The 23022-nt window shown below is 43.8% G+C and overlaps 1 protein-coding gene and 1 long non-coding RNA gene across 2 annotated transcripts in view; one reads left to right on the plus strand and one right to left on the minus strand.

Annotated features, from left to right (window-relative positions):
- Window positions 1-23022, minus strand: part of MTCL3 (MTCL family member 3) — a 45977-nt gene that overhangs the window by 1912 nt on the left and 21043 nt on the right. The window contains exons 5-6 of the mRNA XM_072833520.1: window positions 7537-7608; window positions 267-1439 (exon numbers count right to left, since the gene is read on the minus strand). Coding sequence (XP_072689621.1) covers window positions 267-1439; window positions 7537-7608 — 1245 coding nt within the window. The remainder of the gene's footprint in view (window positions 1-266; window positions 1440-7536; window positions 7609-23022) is intronic.
- LOC140637240 (uncharacterized) lies at window positions 1576-10917 on the plus strand. The gene is made up of 3 exons (XR_012034473.1): window positions 1576-1977; window positions 9844-10033; window positions 10457-10917. It is a non-coding gene; the product is annotated as an uncharacterized lncRNA (long non-coding RNA).

A 23022-nucleotide genomic window follows, 5' to 3' on the forward strand; every position in this document is an offset into this window, starting at 1 on the left:
AGGGGGCGGGGCGGGGCCTCGGGGCCGGATTGGGGACGTGCGCAGCAGAGGGGGCGGGGCGGGGCCTCAGGCCGGGGGCGGGGCCGAGCGGGGGGGGGGGGGGGACGCGCAGGCAGGCGCGCGCGGCGGAGGGGGCGGGGAGGGGCGTGGCCTCGGGGCGGTGCACTGCGGAGGGGGCGTGGCCCGGGCGGTAAGCCCCGCCCCCGGGCCCCGCGGCCCCGCCCCGCCCCGCCCCGCCGCCGGGCGCGCAGCAGGCCGAGCTGTACCTGACTCACGGATATGGGCTCCTCGGCGCCGCGCTCGTCCGCCGCCTTGGGCACCTCGAGGCGGTCGATGAAGGTCTGCAGCTCCTTGCGGAAGGCTTTCATCTGCGCGTTGATGCGGTAGAGCAGCTCGTGCTCGCGGATGCGGCTGCCGTCGTCCTCCTCGTCCATCAGCCCGAACAGGTCCCCGTTGGCCACGTAGATGCGCGCCTCGGTGATGATGGTGCTCGTGTCGGCGATGAGCCGGTCGATGGTCTTGCCCAGGCGCTCGGCCTCGGAGCGGATGTCCTTGAGGTGCTGGCGGTCGGAGAAGCCCTTGGGCCAGGCGGGCGCGGCGTAGAGGGAGCGCGTGGGCGTCAGGCAGCGCATGTTGCGCACCTCCTCCGAGTCGCTCTCGCCGCCGATGGGCCCCTCGCGCTTGCGGTGCGGCGGCCGCGAGTCGTCGTCGCTCTCCTTCTTGCCCGCGTCGCTCTCGGCGTCGCTGTCGCGCGGGCTGCCGCGGATGCCCAGGTGCGAGGCCAGGTCGTAGCGCTGCATGTTGGACATGAGCACGCGGTTCTCGTACTGCAGCTGCATGACCTTGCCGCTGAGCTCGTTGATCTGCAGCCGCGCGGCCTTGAGCTCCTCCTGCAGCGCCTCGCTCTTGGCGCTGTCGTGGTGGCGCGCGCTGTCGTGGCCGCCCGACTTGTACTTGTACTTGGCGAGCTCGGCGGTGATGCGCTGGTTCTGCTCCTCCAGGTCGGCCACGTTGCGCCGCAGCAGCTCCGTCTCGTCCTCCACCAGCTGCAGGTGCTGCCGCAGCTCCGACAGGGACTCGCTCTGCTCGCGCATCAGCGGGTTGGCCGAGCCGCCGAAGTCGTCGCCGCGCAGGTCGTCCAGCTCGGCCTTGAGGCCTCGGTTCTCCACCTCCAGCTCCACGATCTTGCGGCCCAGGATGTTGGCCTCCTCCTCCACCAGCCGCAGGCGCAGCTTGAGCTCGGCCTCCCTGGTGCTCGGAGGGCCCCCCGCCTCGCCCTTGGGCAGGGGGCTGTCCAGGTCCCCGTAGAACGACCTGTACTTCTGGAGCTCGTGTTCGAACCTGTCCTTCTCCTTGTCGATCTTGGCCATTTTCTTTCTCATCAGAGCGGCCTCTTCCTTCACGAACTGCAGCTGGCACTTGAGGTCTTCGTTGTCCTCCTCATGTGGGAAACGGGGCGGGGGGAGGGGGGGAGACAACAGGAGATCATTTCTATGGAGATCCAGAAAACAGAAAAAGTACGCCTGCAAAACTGATGACTTTTTCTTGTGTGTTTTTTTTTTTTCTTTTAAAAAAAACATTTTATCTACTCATGAGAGACACACACAGAGAGAGAGGCAGAGACACAGGCAGAGGGAGAAGCAGGCTGCATGCAGGGAGCCCGATGTGGGACTCGATCCCGGGACTCCAGGATCAGGCCTTGGGCTGCAGGCAGGAGCTAAACCACTGAGCCACCAGGGCTGCCTGCTTTTTCTTGTGATCAAGCTTTAATGAGACACACAGAAGTAGGTGCTGTTTATTTTCTTTCTTTCTTTCTACAGATTTTTATTCATGAGAGATAGAGAAGCAGAGACCTAGGCAGAGGGAGAAGCAGGCTCCATGCAGGGAGCCCGACGTGGGACTCGATCCTGGGACTCCAGGATCACACCCCGGGCTGAAGACAGGCACTAAACCACTGAGCCATCCAGGGATCCTCAGGTGCTGTTTATTTTCTACAAAGTGCTTAAGTTATTTGGCAGATAAAACATTAGGACAAGGTCACATCCCAGCAACACAAGGAGAAAGAAACATCCTGAGAGAAACACTATGGTCATCACCGTCCAGAGATTATCATAGGTTGTAACTGAGCACAACTGTGGGGCTGTCACTTCAACAATGTGCATTTTTCAGGTTTCGTTTCTTGCGTGATTTGAATGCCTCTGATCGTAATGTGAAACCTATTCCCTGGAGGACGCATGTGCTGCGTGCTCACTACCATTGATGGAGCACCGACTTTCGGCCAAATTCTGTAAACTTCTTTATACACAGGACCTACTTTACTGTTTAGAGTAGACTTAATAATAGATATTAATAAAGATGTCCCATAACTAGTAAGAGGCAAAAGACAAAGGTACAATCTGAATGCATTCCTGTCTGACTCTAAGGCCCATGATGGCTCTGCAAGAGCAAAGAAAGTCCTCTCTTCTCCGTCTTTATTCAGGGCAGGATTGCTTACTTGAAGGCCTTACTTAAAGCAAGGAAAACTTAACCCTGGAATGGCCCCATCCAAGGAGAAACCGGCAAGCATTTTCACCCAGATCATTTTAAAAATAAGATATATTCCCATCAGTCTGAAATGAATAAAGTTGCTTCTGCCTAAATGGAAGATGGAGTAGATCCTATAGGAGCTCTTCTTACAATTCTTTGGACAACCGCAAACCCTAATCGCTGACTAAGCTGAGGAGTGATTAGAAGTTTTCCAAAAATTGGAAATCAACCTGCTGAGAGCTAATACCAAAGTACCTTATTATGCCCAAGGACACATTTCCTGAGGACAATTTCCCCAAATTCTAAGTATGTATGTAGGGTTGATTGTGTAACTTCTGTGAATTTTGTTTTCCTGATTTCTAAATGTTTTTTTAAAAGATTTTCTTTATTTGAGAAAGAGAGAGAGAGAGAGAGAGCAGTGGCGGAAAGGGCAGAGGGAGAGGGAGAAGCAGACTCTCCACTGAGCAGGGAGCCCTATGTGGGGCTGGATCTCAGCACCCTGAGATCATGACCCGAGCCAAAGGCAAACACTGAACCCGCTGAACCACTCGGGTGCCCTGGATCATTTTTAAAATGGAAATAAAAATGCCTTCCTTGCCCAGCGATGAGTCCATTGTGTTTGAGATGAGTTGTGGTAAAGCAGCAGCACCCACTGGTGAGGCAGGTGAGAATAATACGCTTCTGCTAGAGATGCTCATTAGAGATGGCCCAAAACCTTTGGGATGGAAGAGATGGAGAGCAGCGCCCAGGTCTCCTGTCCTCCCATCTGCTAATGAGAATGAGGATGGAAGGGCTGAGAGCCGTGGAGTGCACGGAGCCTGACCGTCACATTCTTTATGTCATCACACCCTGACATGAACTTGGTAGAGCGCAGGTTAGTAAGGGACAGAGCACATCTTTATCCAGACTGGGTTCAAAACTCTTATTCTTTCCACTGTACATGTTGCCTCTGGAAAAGCAGCACAAGAGAAGGAAAGTAGGACAATGGGATAAAATACAAGACAATGGATGTATTGGCTTGTATACTTTCCTCTAGAAGGGGTTTAGGAGAAAGGATAGAGGCATGGAGAGAAGAGTTGAGAGACTCTCGAGAGCACAGTGAGAGAGAAGGATGAGAATGTATGTCCCAGAAAGATTTGACATGAAAATCCACTTCACAAGGGGACACGCCGCTCTACAAGAGACTCTGTGTTGGGCCCTCACACTAATTCAGTGGGTATGAAGCCCAGGACACATAGCAATGTTTAATATCATATCAGCAGAAGAATCACAGATAACCCTAATGTTTCCACCTTATGTGTCTTGATGGAGGGCGCTGCTAATAACAGGAGTAGGGGATGAACAGAGAGGAGGAGGTGTGAAGAAGGTGGGTTGAACCAAGTGTCTTAAAATGCTATCTTTGAGGCGTGTCAGTGGAGGGATATCTAGTGGAAACATCCATCAACAGGCAAGTGGAATCTCAGGCCCGAGATTACATCTAGGGCCCTGCAGAGAGTTTGGGTCCAAAGGCGCGGATGTAAGAGTGAGGTGTGTAGAGGGGATGGCTGAAGCTGTGGCAGGGGTTTTGAGCAAGCGAAGAGAAGAAGAAAATGAAGAGAGACACATAAGCCATGGTGAAAGGTTTGGCAGGGGGGCAGAAGAGTCAAATATCGTGCAGGAATTAGAGACCATGTTTGCCTACAAAAGTGATCAGAAATAAGCACATCCAATATTTCCCTAGGCCAGGCTTTGCTAGGAAGTAAGAGTGGAGGAGACTGGGAAGTTAGGTTGGGCTACATGCATGGGACAACTCCTTGCCTGCACGAGGAGATCTTTATTTGCAAATTAAAAAAAAAATGGGAGTGAAATGCTGCAGTTTCGATCTAACTCAAATAGCTCTGGATGTGATCTAACTCATGGACTGGAGCAGAATCACACTTCACCAGGTATGGTAAGCGAGTATGAAAGAGAAGGCTCCCTGATTTGTGTACATGTGCGCTCTCCTGCCTCAAAGGAATAGAAACATAAACGTCATTTTAAGATCTGGACCTACACTATTTGGAAGGAAGTCCCTATGAGGGAGGGAGAATGATGGGCCCCACAGTAATTATTTTGTATTTGTTTAAAAAGAAATCTCTTCGATACACAAAGTGTGATAGGTTCTAGAATGCCAAGAGCTTAAGAACCCCGTATGCTGATGCATCCCGCATGCTCAGCCTGTAACCCCGTAACCAAAGTATTACAGCTGCGTTTGCAAGTGAGCGTGGAAATACTGTACATAAATGCTGATGATGTTAGGTCCAAGGTGGCCTGGAAAATGGCTGGTTGACAATAACTGCGCAGTACGTGCTTGCTCCTACTTTTTACAGAGAATGCCAGGCAAGAAACACTACCATACTTTGGGATGTGAAGCAAGTCGTGTCTTATTTTCGTGGATGTTGAAGACTCACTCTTAAGAAGATATGAATGGCATGTGCAGAAGGATAAAATGATGAGGGGCCAAAAGAAGTGAGCTGAGCCCGGCTTGGACTTAGCCACTACCAGAAGCTAAATTGCACTCTCAATGAATCATGTGCTTTAAACACATTTAATTCATACAACAGCTCTCTCCTATGATCCCGTTTTACAGATGAGGAAACAAAGGCAGAGACAGAATAAGTGAGTCATCTAAGGCCACACGGCGGGCCCGTGACTGTTCTTCATTGCTGTGCGATATCGCTGCTTGGTAAATAAAGTCACGGTGCTGCTGAAGGAACGCGGAAACACTATTACTGACGAAGCTGAAGCAAATAAAAATGAAGTATGGATCCGTACAGATAATAGTAGGGTGAACCGTATGGAATTGCTGTTCACACAGGTCAAACTCACAGGGTGTAGGCAATTTCATTTGGCTCAACCTAGATAAAGGGGACATGGGAGGATCCAAAAGTGCGTATTGGACGTGGTGCAGTATCACATGCTAGACCCCGACAAGTCAAAGCTGAATAAAATGAGCCGTGACTACAATCTGGCCTGGCTGAGTGTGGGAGGAGAACATGGAAAGAGTAATCTAAGAATCAATGACCCTCAACCTTGACCGAGCAACAGAATCACCTGTGGACTACTTTATCATGGAGCTCTCCCATCCCAGATGGTCCCAGTCAATCTGCTGGGGTGGGTTTTTGGAAAACTACAGGTGATAATCTCTTTGGACAAATGAACTGGAAACACTAGCAGGAACTTCATAGACAACAACAGCATGCTTATAAGTTTCCCAGGTGTTTGGGCCATGAAATAAAAACTGGTGGGCTGCAAGGTCTCTTGTGAGGTCCTCGGTCCCACTAAGACATTGACGGAGGCTGTGGGTGTCTTTTGCAGAAAGGTGCCCGCGTGCTCATGGAGTCGGAGGGTCATGGAGCTAGAAATAAACAGTTAAAGATCCCTGGATAAGAGACTATTGTTGAAAAAAATAAACTTGAACACGGCAAGCGTAAGAATAGGCCAAACGTGAGTTTTAAAAGAAATAAACTGCTGATTAAAGCTGACTTGGGCATTGAGCCTATAGCCCCTTGTCCCTCGATGAGGTGCAGGAGAGAACTGATGGCAACTAGTGAAATGAGCCACAGCAAAATATGCACAGCCGGGTGGCTAAAGTTCTGGCAAAGGCAGAGTGAGAAAGCCGTAGTGACGGAGCATCTTTGATCTCACTGAGAGAACAGCAAGGAAGGTACAAAATGGACTCATGGCCTTGCGATGAGACTCTGGGATTTCTGAACTGCTGGCGCGTCTCGAGGGCCTTGTGCCAGGACCAGGGGAACGTTAACCAAGAACAGAGCAGAAAGAGAGAGGAAAAGGGAAGATAAACTTTAATATGTCGTGTTCTCTGGGGCACTTGGGGGCTCAGCTGGATGAAGCATCTGACTATTGGTTTCAGCTCAGGTCATGGTCTCACGGGTTGTGGGATCGAGGCCCGCAGTGGGCTCTGAGCTCGGTGGGGAGTCTGCTTGAGGCTCCCTCCCTCTGCCACTCCCTCCACTTGTATGCTCTCTCTTGAAAATGAATAAATAAATCTCTTCGAAAGGCATTTAATAAGTTGTGTTTTTAAAAACATTGAGATCAACTTTCCAAGTTTTGGATATTTCAGTATTGCCGTAGTTAGAATTATTAGCTCATGAGAAAACAACTTGTAAGACTAGAAGAGGTTATGCTATACTATGAGACTCCAGCGGACACATGCAAAAGTCAATGACTACCCAAGTGTCTTTGGGGAGCCATCATGTCACTTCTGCCCCCAAATATCTTCTCTTCTGTTTTAAAATCTCCTTCATTACACCCATCGTCACCCTCTGCTCATCCTGAAAGCAGAGCTAGTCTTCACGGTGGCTGGGTTTCTAAAGTTCTTAACAAGTCCGTGTTGAATACATCTTTTTTTTTTTTTTTAGGTTTTATTTTTAAAAAATCTCTGCACTCAAGGTGGGGTTCAAACCCACAACCCCGAGATCAAGAGTCACACGCTCCATTGACTGAGCCTGACAGGCATCCTTTAAAACATCTTTTAAAGTTTTATTTTTATTCTCTGTTTCCTTTCTTTTGCTCCCCCAGTCACTGGCATGGAGAATTCCTTCATTCTAGGGCCTTCTCATCACAAGCCTCTCTCTCACCTCGCCATCCCTTCCTACGACATTCCTTTCTCTACTCCTGATGCTATAGGAACAGCCCTTCTATTGGCCGCATTCATTAGGAGTGAAGAGGATGAGCACTGTGCGTGCAGTTCTCAAACACAGCAGCACACAAGGTACTGATGATACTCCGGGTGTGCTTACAGTGTGGAAGCAAGAATTGGGAGCTTGGTCTTAGCTTTATAAGCAAAAACCCTGAATACTTCATACTGCCTGCATCCACGGCTACAGGATGTGCAAATCAAACTTTTTTTTTTTTTTTTTACATGAGTGTATCTGGCTACGACGTCCATTTACAGATGCAGCTTGTAATTATATACAATTAGAAAAGGTGCTCAATTGATGTGCTAGATGAAATTTTATTTCCACATACCTCTGTGGGAGTCTGTTGAGTCTTTTTTTCAGATTTTGGCAAATCTTTGCTTCCTCTTCTTTTTAAGGATAGCTGAAAACAGAGCACGAACATATTTAGTCCGGTACACTATCATTTGAACGCAATTTTATGTTTTTAAAAGCATCTCTAATGTCCTATGACAAAACCAAACCAAATAAATCATGTTAGGTTCAATGATCCTAAAGGAGGAAAAAAAAATCCAAACCGGATAGATTTTAATGTGTTGTTACTTTGGGCTGAGGAACTGGCAATTATCTAAATAATCTGAAGAAGATAGGAAACCCACTGTGAAACGGCAGAAAACTGGGTAAAATTGAAGACTGATGACCCAATATAGTTCATATTTCAAACAAAAGCAAATCCTTGTTAGCGTTGTACATCACCAAAGAACAAAAAAAGGAATAAGGTATTTCCAGTTGAAGACAGGTTTTCATCAGCCTGTGAAGACAAACGGTCAGTGGATCTGCATACAATTTGAAGAATTTGGCTCTTTCCTCACCACACATCTGTGCACGCAAATACAATGCCGTGTGCACACAGACACACGTAACACAGTAGGGAATTGTCACAGTGAGCTGGAGTGGACACGCTCCACCTGAGGAGCAAGCTGGTTGGGAACTGGCTGCAGCTGGTTAGTGCAACACAAGAACGCGGGCTTTTTCTAGAGAAGCTAGAAATATGGATTGTCAAAACCACAATGAGATCCCACGTCACCCCAGTGAGAATGGGGAAAATTAACAAGACAGGAAACAACACATGTTGGAGAGGATGTGGAGGAAGGTGAACCCTCTTGCACTGTTGGTGGGAATGTGAACTGGGGCAGCCACTCTGGAAAACTGTGTGGAAGTTCCTCAAAAAGTTAAAAATAGATCTGCCCTACGACCCAGCAATTGCACTGCTAGGGATTTACCCCAAAGATACAGATGCAGTGAAACACCGGGACACCTGCACCCCGATGTTCATAGCAGCAATGTCCACAGTAGCCACACTGTGGAAGGAGCCTCGGTGTCCATGGACAGATGATGGGTAGAGAAGCTGTGGTCTATGTAGACAGTGGAATATTCCTCAGCCATCAGAAACGACAAATACCCACCATGTGCTTCGACGTGGAGGGACCTGGAGGGTATGATGCTGAGTGAAATAAGTCAATCGGAGAAGGACAAACATTATATGGTCTCATTCATTTGGTGAATGTAAAAAATAGTGAAAGGGAATAAAGGGGAAAGGAGAGAAAATGAGTGAAAATATCAGTGAGGGAGACAGGACATGAGAGACTCTTAATTCTGGGAAACGAACAAGGGGTAGTGGAAGGGGAGGTGGGCAGGGGGTTGGGGTGACTGAATGACGGGCACTGAGGGGGGCACTTGGCGGGATGAGCACTGGGGGTTATGCTATATGTTGGCAAATTGAACACCAATAAAAAAAAAAGGACAAAAAAATTTGGATTGTTATGTATCGTTTGTCCCTAATTGGAATTCAGACAAACAACATTTGTAGGTTAAAAAAAAACCCAATATCTAGCACCAGATCCTTTCAGGGACCAGCCATACATGACCTCTGGTACTTTGTGCCATTTCTCAGCACCAACCTAATAAGGAAGATCCCTCTGTATAAGCACTAATCCAGACGTGTGGATACCTACCACACGCCTGATAGGGAACTGAATATCCAAAGATCAATTAAATAGTGCGCTCACCATCCGGAAGCTCACAATCACCGTGGGAGACAGAGAGAAGCAAACGATTAGTGTACACTTTGCTAAGTGCCATGCTTTAGGTTCCATGAAGCAGGTGCTTTGTCTCAGTGCGGCATCGCCACCCTCAGAATAGTGCTGGTCCCGGGGCAGGGATTGGAAAAAGTATTTGCTGAACTAATGAAACCTATTCATAATGAACATATTTGTAAAATATGAGGTTCTGAGGGCAAAGAGGAGGATGGGGGCATAGAAATGAGGAAAATGAATGGAAAAGCAGGAGAGGCTTCCCCAAAGCGGAGGCTTCATGAATTTGCAGAGAGCTCCAAATTACAGTTTTCCCATGTTAATGTGTAACCATATCCCATGTTAAATGCAGGATATGTTCAGGCCCAGGAGGCAGCGGAATACGGGGCTGCCACTGCGTTCCTTCAGTCCGGAATCCAGACTACAGAGCCGAGCGAGTGGCCCGCGTGCTTATTTATTTCTACTTATTTTTTTTAATTTTTTAATTTTTTATTATTTATTTATTTATTTATTTATTTATTTATTTATTTATTTATTTATTTTTATTTATTTCTACTTCTTTACAGAGAGGTGTCCTCTGTGCTGCTTGCTTGTAGAACCTTGGAAACAAAAGCTGTGAGGGCTGATTCACCATAACCAAACGTGGGTTAGCAGCTGCTCCACGAAAGCAGTCGCCCGAAAAGCCGGGAAGGTAGCAAGCTGAACTGGGGGATGCTGAACCGTCTGTGCAGAACCGACCTATAGAGAAGCACCCAGGTTCACTTTATTAAATACTTTGTTGAATACTTTTGAGGGTGTTTTAATCACGTCATACGTTCAGTTAGTGCTTAGTAATGGACTTTGTTAGGCACCTGTGATCCAGGTGATACTAAAACTGGCACAGTCACTGCTCGGCATGAGTTTCCTAAATTACTTGGCAAATGGTCTAGCCTGTAATTTAAAACAGTGCGATGAAAGCAACGACACTGTAAAAACAATATGAACCAGCAATGATTGAGCAATAATTCATGTCAAACACTTTACCTCAATTAATTCTTAAAACACCCCCGTTTGATGTCGTAAGTGCTCCGGGTGATTCTGATGCATGATAACATTTGAGAAGCGACGGTCTAACGCCACTGCTCAATGAGCAGCAGGACCACATTTTGACCCAAGTCTTTTTCATCTTTATTGTATTAGATCATAAAGGAGAAAGGCTTACGCCAGTCTGGGGCTGGAGAAGGTGCAGGGAGCTGGGACAGTCTCCAGAAAGAAGTAACATCTTATCCTGAATCTGGTAGAGGAGGAGTCAACCAGTCAAAGAGAGAGAAGAGAGGAACAGGAAAACCAAAGCATCCCACGTAGAAAACCTCTTACTGGGCCTCAATTCAGTAAGCCTGTCACAAAACGTTGAGGAGAGCAAATGATGCTGATGGCACGACTCGGATCTTGAAGGATACTGACTAAGGCTGTTGCAAGCAAAAGGTGTCCGCAGCTAGACGGTCATGGAAGAAACAAAGACACACCAAAGTAGAAGTCCAAAGGGCCACCAAGTAAGGGGATGCCATGCAAGGGAAATGAGGGCAAGTATACGCTAATTCTGAGAGTACTTTATTTAAAATTTTTTTTCTTTTTTTTTTTTTTATTTATGATAGTCACACACACACACACACACACACACACAGAGCGAGGCAGAGACACAGGCAGAGGGAGAAGCAGGCTCCATGCACCGGGAGCCCGACATGGGATTCGATCCCGGGTCTCCGGGATCGCGCCCTGGGCCAAAGGCAGGCGCCAAACCGCTGCTCCACCCAGGGATCCCTAAAATTTTTTTTTTCTGAGAGTATTTTAGTAGGAGTCTTTATTTCCCACTCATCCCATAGACATTTGTTGAGTTCCAGCCTATACGCAATACCGTATACGGCCATACAAATGCGACTGGGAGACAGTTTACTCTCCTCCCCACCAAAGAGCTAACTGTTCACGATGAGAGGGACGCAGGTGATTAGCTACAACAGTAGACAGAATCAACGAACTGCCAATGAATGAGGAACAAACAAAAGATGGAGAGGACAGAGAGGCAACTCCAGACCTGGAGAAACCCGAGGAAATCATCTGAGATGGCGGGTCTTCGAAGGGTGTACAGAATTTCAACAGAAATAAAAGCAAATGAAAGCAGCAGCAGCAAGGACTCGGGGAGCTAGCTGTGCCAGCTTTACAGACTCGCTGACTCTGGACAAGCGGTCACGGAGGTAGAGACACTGCAGGGCTGAGGCAAAGGAGACACTTGCAGAGCACGAGGTCAGCTTGTGCAGCTGGGAGACTCAGACTTTGTGGGGCGATGGCAAAATGAGCCCTCTCAATTAATACCAGGGAAGGGCTGAAACCAGGCCATCCTTTCCTAAGAGGCATTTTCTATTTCACTTTTATTTTAATATCACTCAAGGAAGGTGTCAGACCCAAAGCTCTGAAAAGTGATTTCCCCTTGCATAAACAGGTAAACCGCCTGTAAGGCACCTCTAGGACAGGTACCTCCAAGTATCATATTGAAATTTTCAATAAATATTTAACCATCATTTCATAGTCCAGTAAGTTTTTATCAATTGTCTGACTCCAATAAAACAAGGTTAAGACTTATTTGGGTAGAGGAAGTTGGAGAACTGATCTAAGTCCAGTCTTTTCCTTGCAAGTTTAAATCTCCCTCACTGCCAGCCCCCCCCTCCCCCCCCCCCATCATTCTGCTCCCGCTGCACTGACTAAATCCAGAAATCTCTTCAGGTCAGCGGTTGGGAAATGCCAGAACTAAATCTCATATTTTCATCTTTGCTCTCGGAGGAGGCACTTCAGATGGTTCTCTAGATAAGTGTGTTGAAAACACGTCCACATCTTAATTTTTTTCATTCCCAGCTTCAACTAGTCCAAAAGAGGCTGCTAGTCTTTTTTATCCATGGGAAACCCAGGAATTTAAAGGTTTTTCAAAACAAAAAAACAAAAAAACAAACAAACAAAAAACCCCCAAACAAAAAACATGCTTGTATAGCAATTATATAAAATGGATCGTTTGTGTTCTAAAAATGCCTTTCCCCCCCCCTCAACTGAAATTTGGTTCACTTTTTAATATGCAGCATCTTTAGGTCATCAGCAATTGGAAGGGGAATGCCTGTCTAGAACATGGTATGTTTTTGCTAAAATTAAAGCGATCCACGCACACGGTGATGAAATCAAGAAGGAAACCCTCGCTGTCTTAATATCTAGGTTGGACTGAGCACTAACTGTGTGTCGTGCACATTTCTAATCACTTCGTATGTACTCATTAGATCTTACGATAGTCGTAGGAGTTCGACATCGTGATGTGAAGCACACAAAGGATAAATCATTCAGCTATTAAGTGTTGGAATCGGGATGTAAGTCATCCAGCTTCAGAGTTCTTGTTCGGAGTGGTTACATTACAAAGTTCCTCCAAAGGAGGAGAAGTTCAGGGTTATGTTATTTCTGAGCATATTCTTCCCTAAGCTGTTATGCCACTGCTGCATGGGCTCGGGGCCCTAGTTTACGTATGCCACACGTGAGCAATGTGTCTGTTTTCAACAGAGGGCTCATCAGCGACATCAGTGACACACATACTCATTGGTTCTCACAGACATCCTATCAATTTAGGGCAATGTTGGGAAAGAGGCACGGGGATTTCCGAGGGAAGGCTGGAGGAAAGCTGAGAGGGGCAGCAACTGTGGCTCTGCTGTGGTCTGAATGTTTATGTCCCGCCCCCACCCAAATTCCTACTGTCCACTGTGTTGGGACCTTTGGGAGGCGCTTAGGTCATAAGGGAGGAGCCCTCGTGGATGGGATTAGTGCCCTCACCGAAAGAAACCCAGAGAGCTCCCGGGCCCCTTCTGCCCAGCCAGGATACAAGTCTGCAGCCTGGAAGAGGCCTTCACCCGGCCAGGAGGGCGCAAGTCTGATCTCCAGCTTCCAGGCTCCGCAACTGTGAGAAATAAGTGTCTGTTGTTTGTAAGCCACCCAGGAGGTGTTTTGTTACAGCAGCCCGAAGAGACTAAGACAGGCTTCAACGCACCTTGAAGGGGCGATAGGAGAGGCTCTAGACGTCTTTCTCCTTCCATCCTCTTAGATCCTTGACACCTACCAGAGAAGGGGCCAGCAAGAGCACCCAGAGATCTCGCTCATGACCACATTTTCCACTCTGTCCCTTAAAAAGGAGGAGCAGGATCTCAAGCTTTATACTAAGACATGCTCTTGGCAGGGGGCAAAGGGAACGTGGGTGAAGGAGGGATGCTACAGTGATCGGGTCGTGCCATTCTGTGCAGAAACTCCCGGCAGTGTTTCCTCTCACTCAGAATCAGAGTCACACTTCACGAAGGCGAGGAGACCTCAGTCACACAGTGGATTTATCCTGGTGATGTTTTACAAAGACTTCACCAGGCTTCAACCAGACCAACTAACATAGATTCTGGGGGTGAGGCCCAGGCATTTTTTTTTTCAAAGTTCCCACGGTGAGTGCAATGTGCTCTGAGAATCGCTGCTCAGCTCCCTGAGCTCAGCCTGCCCCCTCCCCCAAACAAGCTCGTGGGCCTCATCTGCCACCACGCTCCTCCCCAGCTTTCCTTGTTCTCAGGTCACAAATAATCCTCGTGCTTCCCCAAACAGGCCAAGCCTGCTCCAAATAGGGGCCTTTCCTCTGCCTGCAACACTCTCCCCTCCTACACGCTCATACCCACCCCTGCAACTCCCGCAGGCTCCGTCATCAGAGGCCTTCCCCAACCATTTCATATCAGGTAACAGTAACACCCTATAAAATACCTCCCTCCTCTCTTGCTCCCTTCACTGCTGGTCTTCACCCCTGCTTTATTTTCCTCCGTATCTCCTCTGACCTGTGTATTTGATTCATGTCTAACTCCTCATTCTGGAATGTGAGCTCTACCCACACTGGAACTCTCTACTTTTCATTATACTTCCTACTCTCAGAAATACACCTGGTACAGGGAGGTTGCTCAGACAATATCAACCGAATGAAGAAATGAACACTTTGACCTTGCTCCTTATACGGATTCAGTTTTGAAGCATCCTACAGGAGCAGTTGGCAGAAGGTCAAAACAAGCAAACACATAACAGTCCATTTAGAGCTTGTAAAAATAAAAATGTCTCATTGTTTTCTACAGAAAAAGTCTAAAGAGCAAAAAAAAAAAAAAAGGTATGAGCTGGAAAGTGTTTAAAATGGGACATGTGCTATATCCGCACTCTGCTCTAATCTTTTTCTTGATTTTTGATCAATTTCATTTTCCCCAGTGTCAAAAATTAAAATTCTGGGTCTCAAAATCATTTTGTAAAGGATATCAGGTGCCAGCACTCTTTGATGGGCTATCTGGTGTTGTGGCTTCTGCTCATCGTCTCCTTTCGCATAGTTTCTCTCCTGACCCTGGCTCTCAAAGTCTCCACAGCCTTGGCGTTTCTTCCTGCCTGCAAACCCAGGTCATCAGTCAAGGGTCTACAAAAAATAGTCTGGAAATTATGGGCATAAAGACAACTGACCTTTGGGTTCCAACCACCGTCTGTTATATGTGAGACTTTTTTTTTTCAGTGATAAAGGCTTTCCACAGTAAGACTGTTTACAAAACCGGTTTTATTTTCCCCCTCCCAATAGGCAGCCCATTTGCAATGCACCCCATCAAGAGGCCTCTTCAAACAGGGCTGGCCTTTTGGCTTGCTCTGAGCAATGAAATGTGGTGGGAGTAAAATTTTGGTAAAGAGAGGTGACAGGCTAGTTCCAGCGCTTCCCACAAGGGATCTGGCACTTTCTGCCCGCTCTCTCTTGGACACATGCAACCCACATGACAAGCCGAGGGTAGCCTGCTAGACGGAAAGTCACATGGCCTCCTTACGCCCGTAATCCTAGGCAATAGTCAGCAAACTTCCAGACACACGGAGCCTTGACTGTCAGCTGTCAGCAGAGCAACAATAAATCCAGGGACCCAACTGAGATCAAAATAATCCATATAGAGGACTGCAGGATTGAATAAACAAACAGCCGTTGTTTTAAACCACTAAGTTTTGGGATGGTTGTTACAGAGCAAAAGCTAATACATTACAAATATTTTTCGCCGTTGGAATTGAAAAAGCCCCAGTTGATAATCTATGAAAAACAAAACAAAACAAAACAAAACAAATCCCTATTCAAATTCCACAAAAGCAAAAGACTCGCGTAAAAGATCAAAAAGAAGAGTTGAAGGGAGTTGTCAAATATACGAAAAAATAAAGCTCAATGGACTTTCCTTGCTTTTATTTTTCTCCTGCTTTTGTCAATATTTTGATTCCATAAAGTATTTTTTAATCAAACTGGGCTTTAAATAAATTATTATAAAGGCTCACCTTTCGGTTCCAGATTGCAGATGCTTCTTTTCATAAAAGTAGGCGTTCAATTAGCACCGCAAGGTGTGATAGGAGTTAAAAGCTAATAAAGTTCATCCTAACAGTCAGGCTTCTTACAGGGTCTGGCTCAGCACATTTTTGAAGTTCGCACATTTGAACTTAACTTTTGTTCTTCCTTTTCAGGAAGAAGTGATGAATACACATTTACAGTGCTTCCCTAGATCTCGGTTTCTTATGTATATGTCAGTTCCACCTTGAGTTTACCAAATTTTGTCCTTTTGTTTCTATAACTTTCCCAGGCAGAGGAAGAAAAACAACTTAAAAAAAAAAAAAGAAAAGAAAAACAACTTTAATTTTACAAGACTTTCTACTTAAATCATTTTACAGAACTGAAAGGTAAAGTGTTTAAAGGAAGCTGTACCCCAGAAAATCCTCAACTGTAATGTAAGGATTAGATCTCTCAAATTTCTACTGATTGTTAGTTAAGAAGACCAGAATTTAGAAAAAAACGGAATGGAGAGACGAGGGGAAAAGAAAGTCACCATTAATTAATCTATTCCAAGAAACAATCTTGGGAGAGTCAGGAAAGGAGACTGATCAACAGTTTAAATCTGGGATTTGTTCCCAGAAGATTCTAATAAAAAAGCTGTGAACTTTTCATTTTTAGGAAAGATAGCAACGCTCTTCTAGGTATTGACACCGAGGTCCACGGCACAGATGCGGAGAGGTAGTCCGGCATCCGAAGTGTATGTCAGGGAGGCGGGGCCCTGCATCTGCAGGAGTAAGTGATCCCTCTTCTGCCAGAGGGTCATCTCCTTTTCTGTCCTACAAGCCCAGGCCTCATTCCTATCTTAAGTCATGAAGCTTCCAAACTTGTTTTTTTTTTTTAACTTTTTAAAGATTTTACTCATTTATTTGAGAGAGAGAGACATAGCAAGGACAGCACAAGAGGCAGAGAGAAGCAGACTCCCCACTGAGCAGGGAGCCCGACACGGGACTTGATCCCAGGGATCCAGGGATCATGACCTAAGCCAAAGGCAGATGTTTTATCGACTGAGCCACCCAGGTGCCCCCTAAATAAACACTTTTAAGAGCTGGAAAAGTTACTTCTTTTGCTGTTAAAGCCTCAAACCACAAATTTTTCTTTTTCTATTTTTAAATAGAAGAATCCAATACATATTCCTTTTCTTGTGTCCTCCATCCTTCCCTCTTTGTGCTGAGGTAGATATCTACAGCAGGCTGACTACAGAGTTGTATACATTCTTTATTGCTAAGGAATATTAATGAGTGAGCTTTGTAGAGCATGGTATCACACTAGGCCACCAATGAAAGGGAAAACATTTGAATCTATTTGCCTTTTTAAGACTCGGGATTATCTCAAGGCCACATGCCTCTAAGTGGCTCTAGAGCTACATAGTATTTTTCCTTTATGAAAGTCAGTTTGGTACCAGTATTTAGTTGGGAACTCTTCTGCTCTTTTCCTAGCATATTGCTTGCTAAGAGTGCATACGTGTTTTTACATTGGAACTCACTTTCCATGTGAGTGAAATTCAGGTAAGCTAGAAAACTGAAGAGTAAAATATTGAACTTAACCCCCAAATATCTAAGAGATCTTAAAGGCCATGGGATATTAGAGAGAGAAAACTAACAAATAAATAAATAAACAATAAAAAAGAGAGAAAGAAAAAAGAAACGGAGGCTTCTCTCCTTAATGGGATGTTTTTATGCTATAGAACCAGAGGGAGTGAAGTTGTGAGGAAGCTGGAGTTGAAATTGCAATAGTTGGGTCTTAAAAATTCTTTGCGAAGAATATTCCTTTTAAAAGTTAGGACCCAGGGATCCCTGGGTGGCGCAGCGGTTTGGCGCCTGCCTTTGGCCCAGGGCGCGATCCTGGAGCCCCGGGATCGAATCCCATGTCGGGCTCCCTGCATGGAGCCTGCTTCTCCCTCTGCCTATGTCTCTGCCTCTCTCTCTCTCTCTGTATGACTATCATAAATAAATAAAAAAAAATTAAAAAAAATTAATATCATAAATAAGTAAAATCATAAATAAATAAAATAATAATAATATCATAAATAAATAAAAAAAAAATTAAAAAAAAATTAAAAGTCAGGACCCAAAAAGGAGCACCTGGCTGGCTTAGTTGGTAGAGCACTCAACCAACCCTTAATCTCAGGGTCTTGAGTTCAAGCCTTGTGTTCGGCATGGAACCAATAACTGCCTGCTTTCCATTGTGTGCTTTATGCCATATGATCAAAAAAACTCCTGGATCCTTAGAAAGAATTGGTTTCTGTATTCTCTAAGCTATTCTGGGACCCTCAAAGGGGCTCAAGGTTACTGGGAAGAGAGTTCTCATACAAGAAACTCTCACGTCATTGTAGAAACCCTTTTTTGGAGTAGGGTATAGGTTGTTAGTGGGTCTTCCAAACTTTCGAGAATAAACTGATCCCTAAGTAAGACCACCTTGTTTTAAAAAGGCAAAAACAACAAGTAAGTGCTTCTCTGTTATTTGTATCATATATCACACTAGATAGGAACCATGCAAATGCCTCAGAAAGTTTCACGCAAGCAATAGATTTAGGATAGGAAACTCTCAGTTGAGGTTTGTTTGTTTTTTTTTTTTTTTTTTTTTTTTTTTTTTTTTTTTTTTTATCTGAAAACTGGGTTAATGATTTTTGAAATAATAATTGTTAAAAAATTATTTTATGCCTTAGAGCCTAGATCCACAATAAATGTACACTTACTAAGCTATGAATGTGATTAGCAAATGCAGAGCTTTATATTCCCCTCTAATTTGCTCTTATTAATGAATTGAGTTCTAAGCACCATTGCATTTAGCAACTAAAATGCATTTAGAAAATTATGGCTGGGCAGTGACAGCAGTGCCTTATGGCCTTTTTCTAGACTGAGCTAAAGGAGAAAAAATACACTGCAGCCAGCATTTGTAAGTTGAGATGATGATTTGTCCAGTCTTTTTTATACTGTGTCTCAACCAGCTTCTACCTTATTAATACACAGGTTTTTCTATCAGTTCAGAATCTTGTAAGAAATAGGCTTAAAGAGCCATCAGAAGTGCCACTAGAGTGGCAGGATGTTAGAGGGTGGGTACTTAGGTACCATAAAATGATTCTTTATAGATTACACATTTAAGATATTTTGTGATAGAATTTTAAAGATCAGAGTATTCAATAATTTCTGAAATGTACTGGAAAGGAGTAGTTGTAAATTTCTGGAATAATTCCTAGGCTAGGTTAAAAAGTGATAGCCCATAGCTGTGCTTTAAAATTTTTGGAATTCATTGCCAATTTTTACAACATAGACAATTTATATTTTGAAAATCAAGATTTCCAGCTTCGTTGGAAAAATTGGAAGATCTGGTAAAGTTAGGTTCTGATTATGGCATGACATCCTTGGGTTAGAACTAAATACTGAGACATACAATATCCAGTGTATCCCATCAGTCTAACACAGACAGTTATATAACTGGCTTGGCCCCTGGAGATAGTGGAATGTTCAAACTGCCCTGGACTGCTAAGGTCACATATGTGGAAGGTGACTAAGAAAACTAATCTTCCATTCAGTACCCTACAGGAGTCCATTATATACCATGTAGTCTCTGTGCTTTTCCAGGAACTTGCTCCCACCTGAGGCAGGCAAGCCAATACCTCTACATTTATAAAGAGATAAAATGTATAAAATGTCTGTATTTTGATCTCAAATCTACTTAAAGTTAAAAATCATTTAAAGTGGGGTGCCTAGGCGGCTCGGTAGGTTGGTGTCCAACTCTTGACCTCAGTTTGGGTCTTGATCTCAGGGTTGTGAGTTCAAGCCCTGTGTTTCGCCCCCACACTGGGTATGGAGCCCTCTTAAAACAAAACAAAACAAAACAAAACAAAACAAAACAAAACAAAACTTAAAGTGATTCAAATAATAAATTTACTTTGTCTTCTATATTAAATCCCTCCAAACACTGGAAGAGAGTGAAAACAGTGCCTCTTTTTATGTAAATAGCTACGAATATATTTCTATCCTTTTGTATTTGTGTACATTTAAAAAAAATTACATTGTAGGCCATCACATTTATTCATATTAAATTTCATCTTATTGGTGTGGGTTTAGCATGCTCTTATGTTGACATCATTCCAATTTTTTAAAGATTTTATTTATTCATGAAAGACAGAGAGAGAGAGAGGCAGAGACACAGGTTGAGGGAGAAGCAGGCTCCATGCAGGGAGCCTGACGTAGGACTTGATCCCGGGAACCCAGGATCATGCCCTGGACCAAAGGCAGACACTAAACTGCTGAGCCACCCAGGGATCCCAACATCATTTTGATTTTTTGTTCTGTCTTTGCCTGTATCTTTCTTGACTGCTACCAAGAATAATTCTGCTTAACTTTTTTTTTTTTTTTTTGGCTTAGATATTCTTTAGAATATAATAGGTATTTACTAGAGACATAGTTGAAATTACTTGAAAACAAATGGCATAAGAAGAAAGACTGAGTTAACTTCCTATAACAAATTTATGAAAACATTTATGAATAAAGCATGACAATCACAATCTTTGCAGTCTCTACTTGGTATATACCAAGTAGGTAAAAATCATGAATAAAGAATGATTACAGAAAAAAAAAATGATTACAGAATATTTTCTCTGCGAATTTTAAATGGATTGGAAAAAAAATCTTGTTTCCAAGGTTTAATTCACTAATAACCAACTATTCTTGAGAAACTGGCTCTTTTCTATTTTTAGGGTCAGAGAAAGTAGGAGAAGAAGTAATTGGTTTAATTAAAAAAAAAATCAGGAGCAGCCCAGGTGGCTCAGCGGTTTAGCGCCACCTTCAGCCCAGGGTGTGATTCTGGAGACCCGGGATGGAGTCCCACGTCGGGCTCCCTGTGTGGAGCCTGCTTCTCCCTCTGCCTGTGTCTCTGCCTACCTCTCTCTCTCTGTCTCCATGAATAAATAAATAAAATCTTAAAAAAAAATCACATAGTATGTTTAAAAAGGCAAAGAACTGAACCCAAGCTTTTAAAATGAAATAACAGATCCATGGAGTGTGTTTTGTTTGTATGTGTAGGTTCACATTCATACAGCAAATGAATGTGAGTAAGCGTGCATGTCTATGTGCATATATCAGTATATATATACATGTGTTGGAGCACACATGTGTTTATATGTATGTGTGTCAGGTCTTGGAAGGAATTTCAGCGTATCTTAAACACTGCTCAGTGAATTCTAAAACACAAGGATAAACAGAATCTGAAATCTGAAGTCTATTATAGATATCACTAGAGAACACATGCTCATTGAAATGTTATAATCTGATTTTACTTCATATTAAGAGGTATTGTAATGTCCTTTGGAAGTGTATTGTATCTGACCAAATTAGTTCATTTCAAAGTAATTATGGAATAAATGGACAATCACTAAATTTCTGAAATTTCAAATTGAACAAAAACAAGTACCAGATTCTAGGCTAAGTAAATTCACTTAGTCCTTTGATATAATGCTCAAGAATATACACATGTGCACATGCATCTTTTTTGACATGAGAGCAACTTAACAGCTACACATATAGTAGTGCCTTTATAAATAATAAATGAGTATCCAGGGGGAGTACAAGCATGAATACAAGAGCATGAGATATAAATGGAATAAAAATAAAATATTCCATATATTAAGTTATGGAAAGTAATCACAGATGAATCAGATTCATTTCCTAAGGTATTATATTTTATTTTTATTTTAAGATTTTATTTAATTATTCATGAAAACACGCACACATGCGCGCGCGCGCACACACACACACACACAGAGGCAGAGGAAGAGGGAGAAGCAGGCTCCTAGTAGAGTAAGGAGCCCAATGTGGGGCTCAATCCCAGGACCTTAGGGTCACAACTTGAGCCGAAGGCAGAAGCTTAACCGACTGAGCCACCCGGTGACTCAGGTGTTATATTTTAAAGAAAATTTATCATTTACATTGTTAGTCAAATGAAAGAATTTGGCCTGATAAAACATGAAGCTATGACTTTCTCCCTATTAAAATATACTTGAAAGCAAAGATTAAAAATATAGATGCAGTAACATTGGAAACTAAAGTTAACAGTCAAGCATTTTCCAAAATCTGAGAAAAATTTCTCTTAATAGTGTTTCAGTGGAATTCAATGAAGAAACATAATCTATCTTATATATGTAACCTTACTGTCTGAAACAGAAGAAATGGAAATGCAGATCAATCAAAACCAGGCATCCCTAATTCTTAAAAGGTTAAACAGAAATTTACCATATGACTCAGCAATTCCAGTTTTAGGTATATACCCAAGAGGAATGAAAATTTATACTCACATAAGGAATTACACAAGAATATTCTTAGAAGCATTATTCCTAATAGCTCAAAATTGGGAACAACCCAAATGTGCACCTTCTGGTGAATGGATAAATAAAATATGGTATCCATACAATACTATACTATTCAGCAATTTAAAAAAGAAGGAATGAACTACTGATGCACGGTATGACATAGATGAACCTCAAAAACATTATGTTAAGTGAAAGAAGCCAGACATAATAAGCACATTGTATATGATTCCATTTATATGAAATGTCCAGAAAAGGCAAATCAATAGATATAGGAAGTAGATTAGTGGTTGCCTGGAGTAGCAAGAGGGAGGAAAGGAATGGGGATTAACAGTAAGTGGGCATAAGGGATCTTCTGAGGTAATGAAAATGTTATAAAACTAATTTATTGTAGTAATTACACGCCTTGGAAGATTTACTTAGAGATCACTGAGTTGTATCATTGGAATGGGTTAATTATATGATATGTAATCCATGCCCCAATAAAGTCATTGAAAAGCAAACAACTAGGCAGCCAACATTTCCACATCCCAGCCCTGCTTTCCCCAATACATGCATAAATATTGCATAGATACTGCTTTATCATGTATCTGAGAAAGGGCCTGGCTGATTTGCAATCAGCGGCTCTCAGGTTATTAAAACTCCAATGCTCTAATACAAGCAGGAACCAAGTAGGGAAGGAGCTAGATGATTAATTGTGCAATGAATCATCATTAGCTGTGTTCTTTTCCTACTCAGGGCTTCAAGGGTAGAACCACAAGCAGAAAAGCCTTAGGAACACCCAAATTGAGGCTTGCTGTTTTCCACTACCAGTAAAAAAAGAACAAGATGTTTCAAATTTTTCTAAGATTCAAATTTTCCTCGTAGTCAGCATGCCTGAGTGCTGCGGCTATAGACTTTCTCATATTCCTCCAGAACTGGCCAGAACTAGATAAATGTCTAGTAGCCGTCAGACGTTGGATTGAAGCTGTGCCTATCAAGTAGTGCTATAGCTTTGGATCTGAATGCAAGCAGTGGGAGGGACTAAGA

This window comes from Canis lupus, chromosome 1 (assembly GCF_048164855.1).
Source record: "Canis lupus baileyi chromosome 1, mCanLup2.hap1, whole genome shotgun sequence".
NCBI classification, from domain to species: Eukaryota; Metazoa; Chordata; class Mammalia; order Carnivora; family Canidae; genus Canis; species Canis lupus.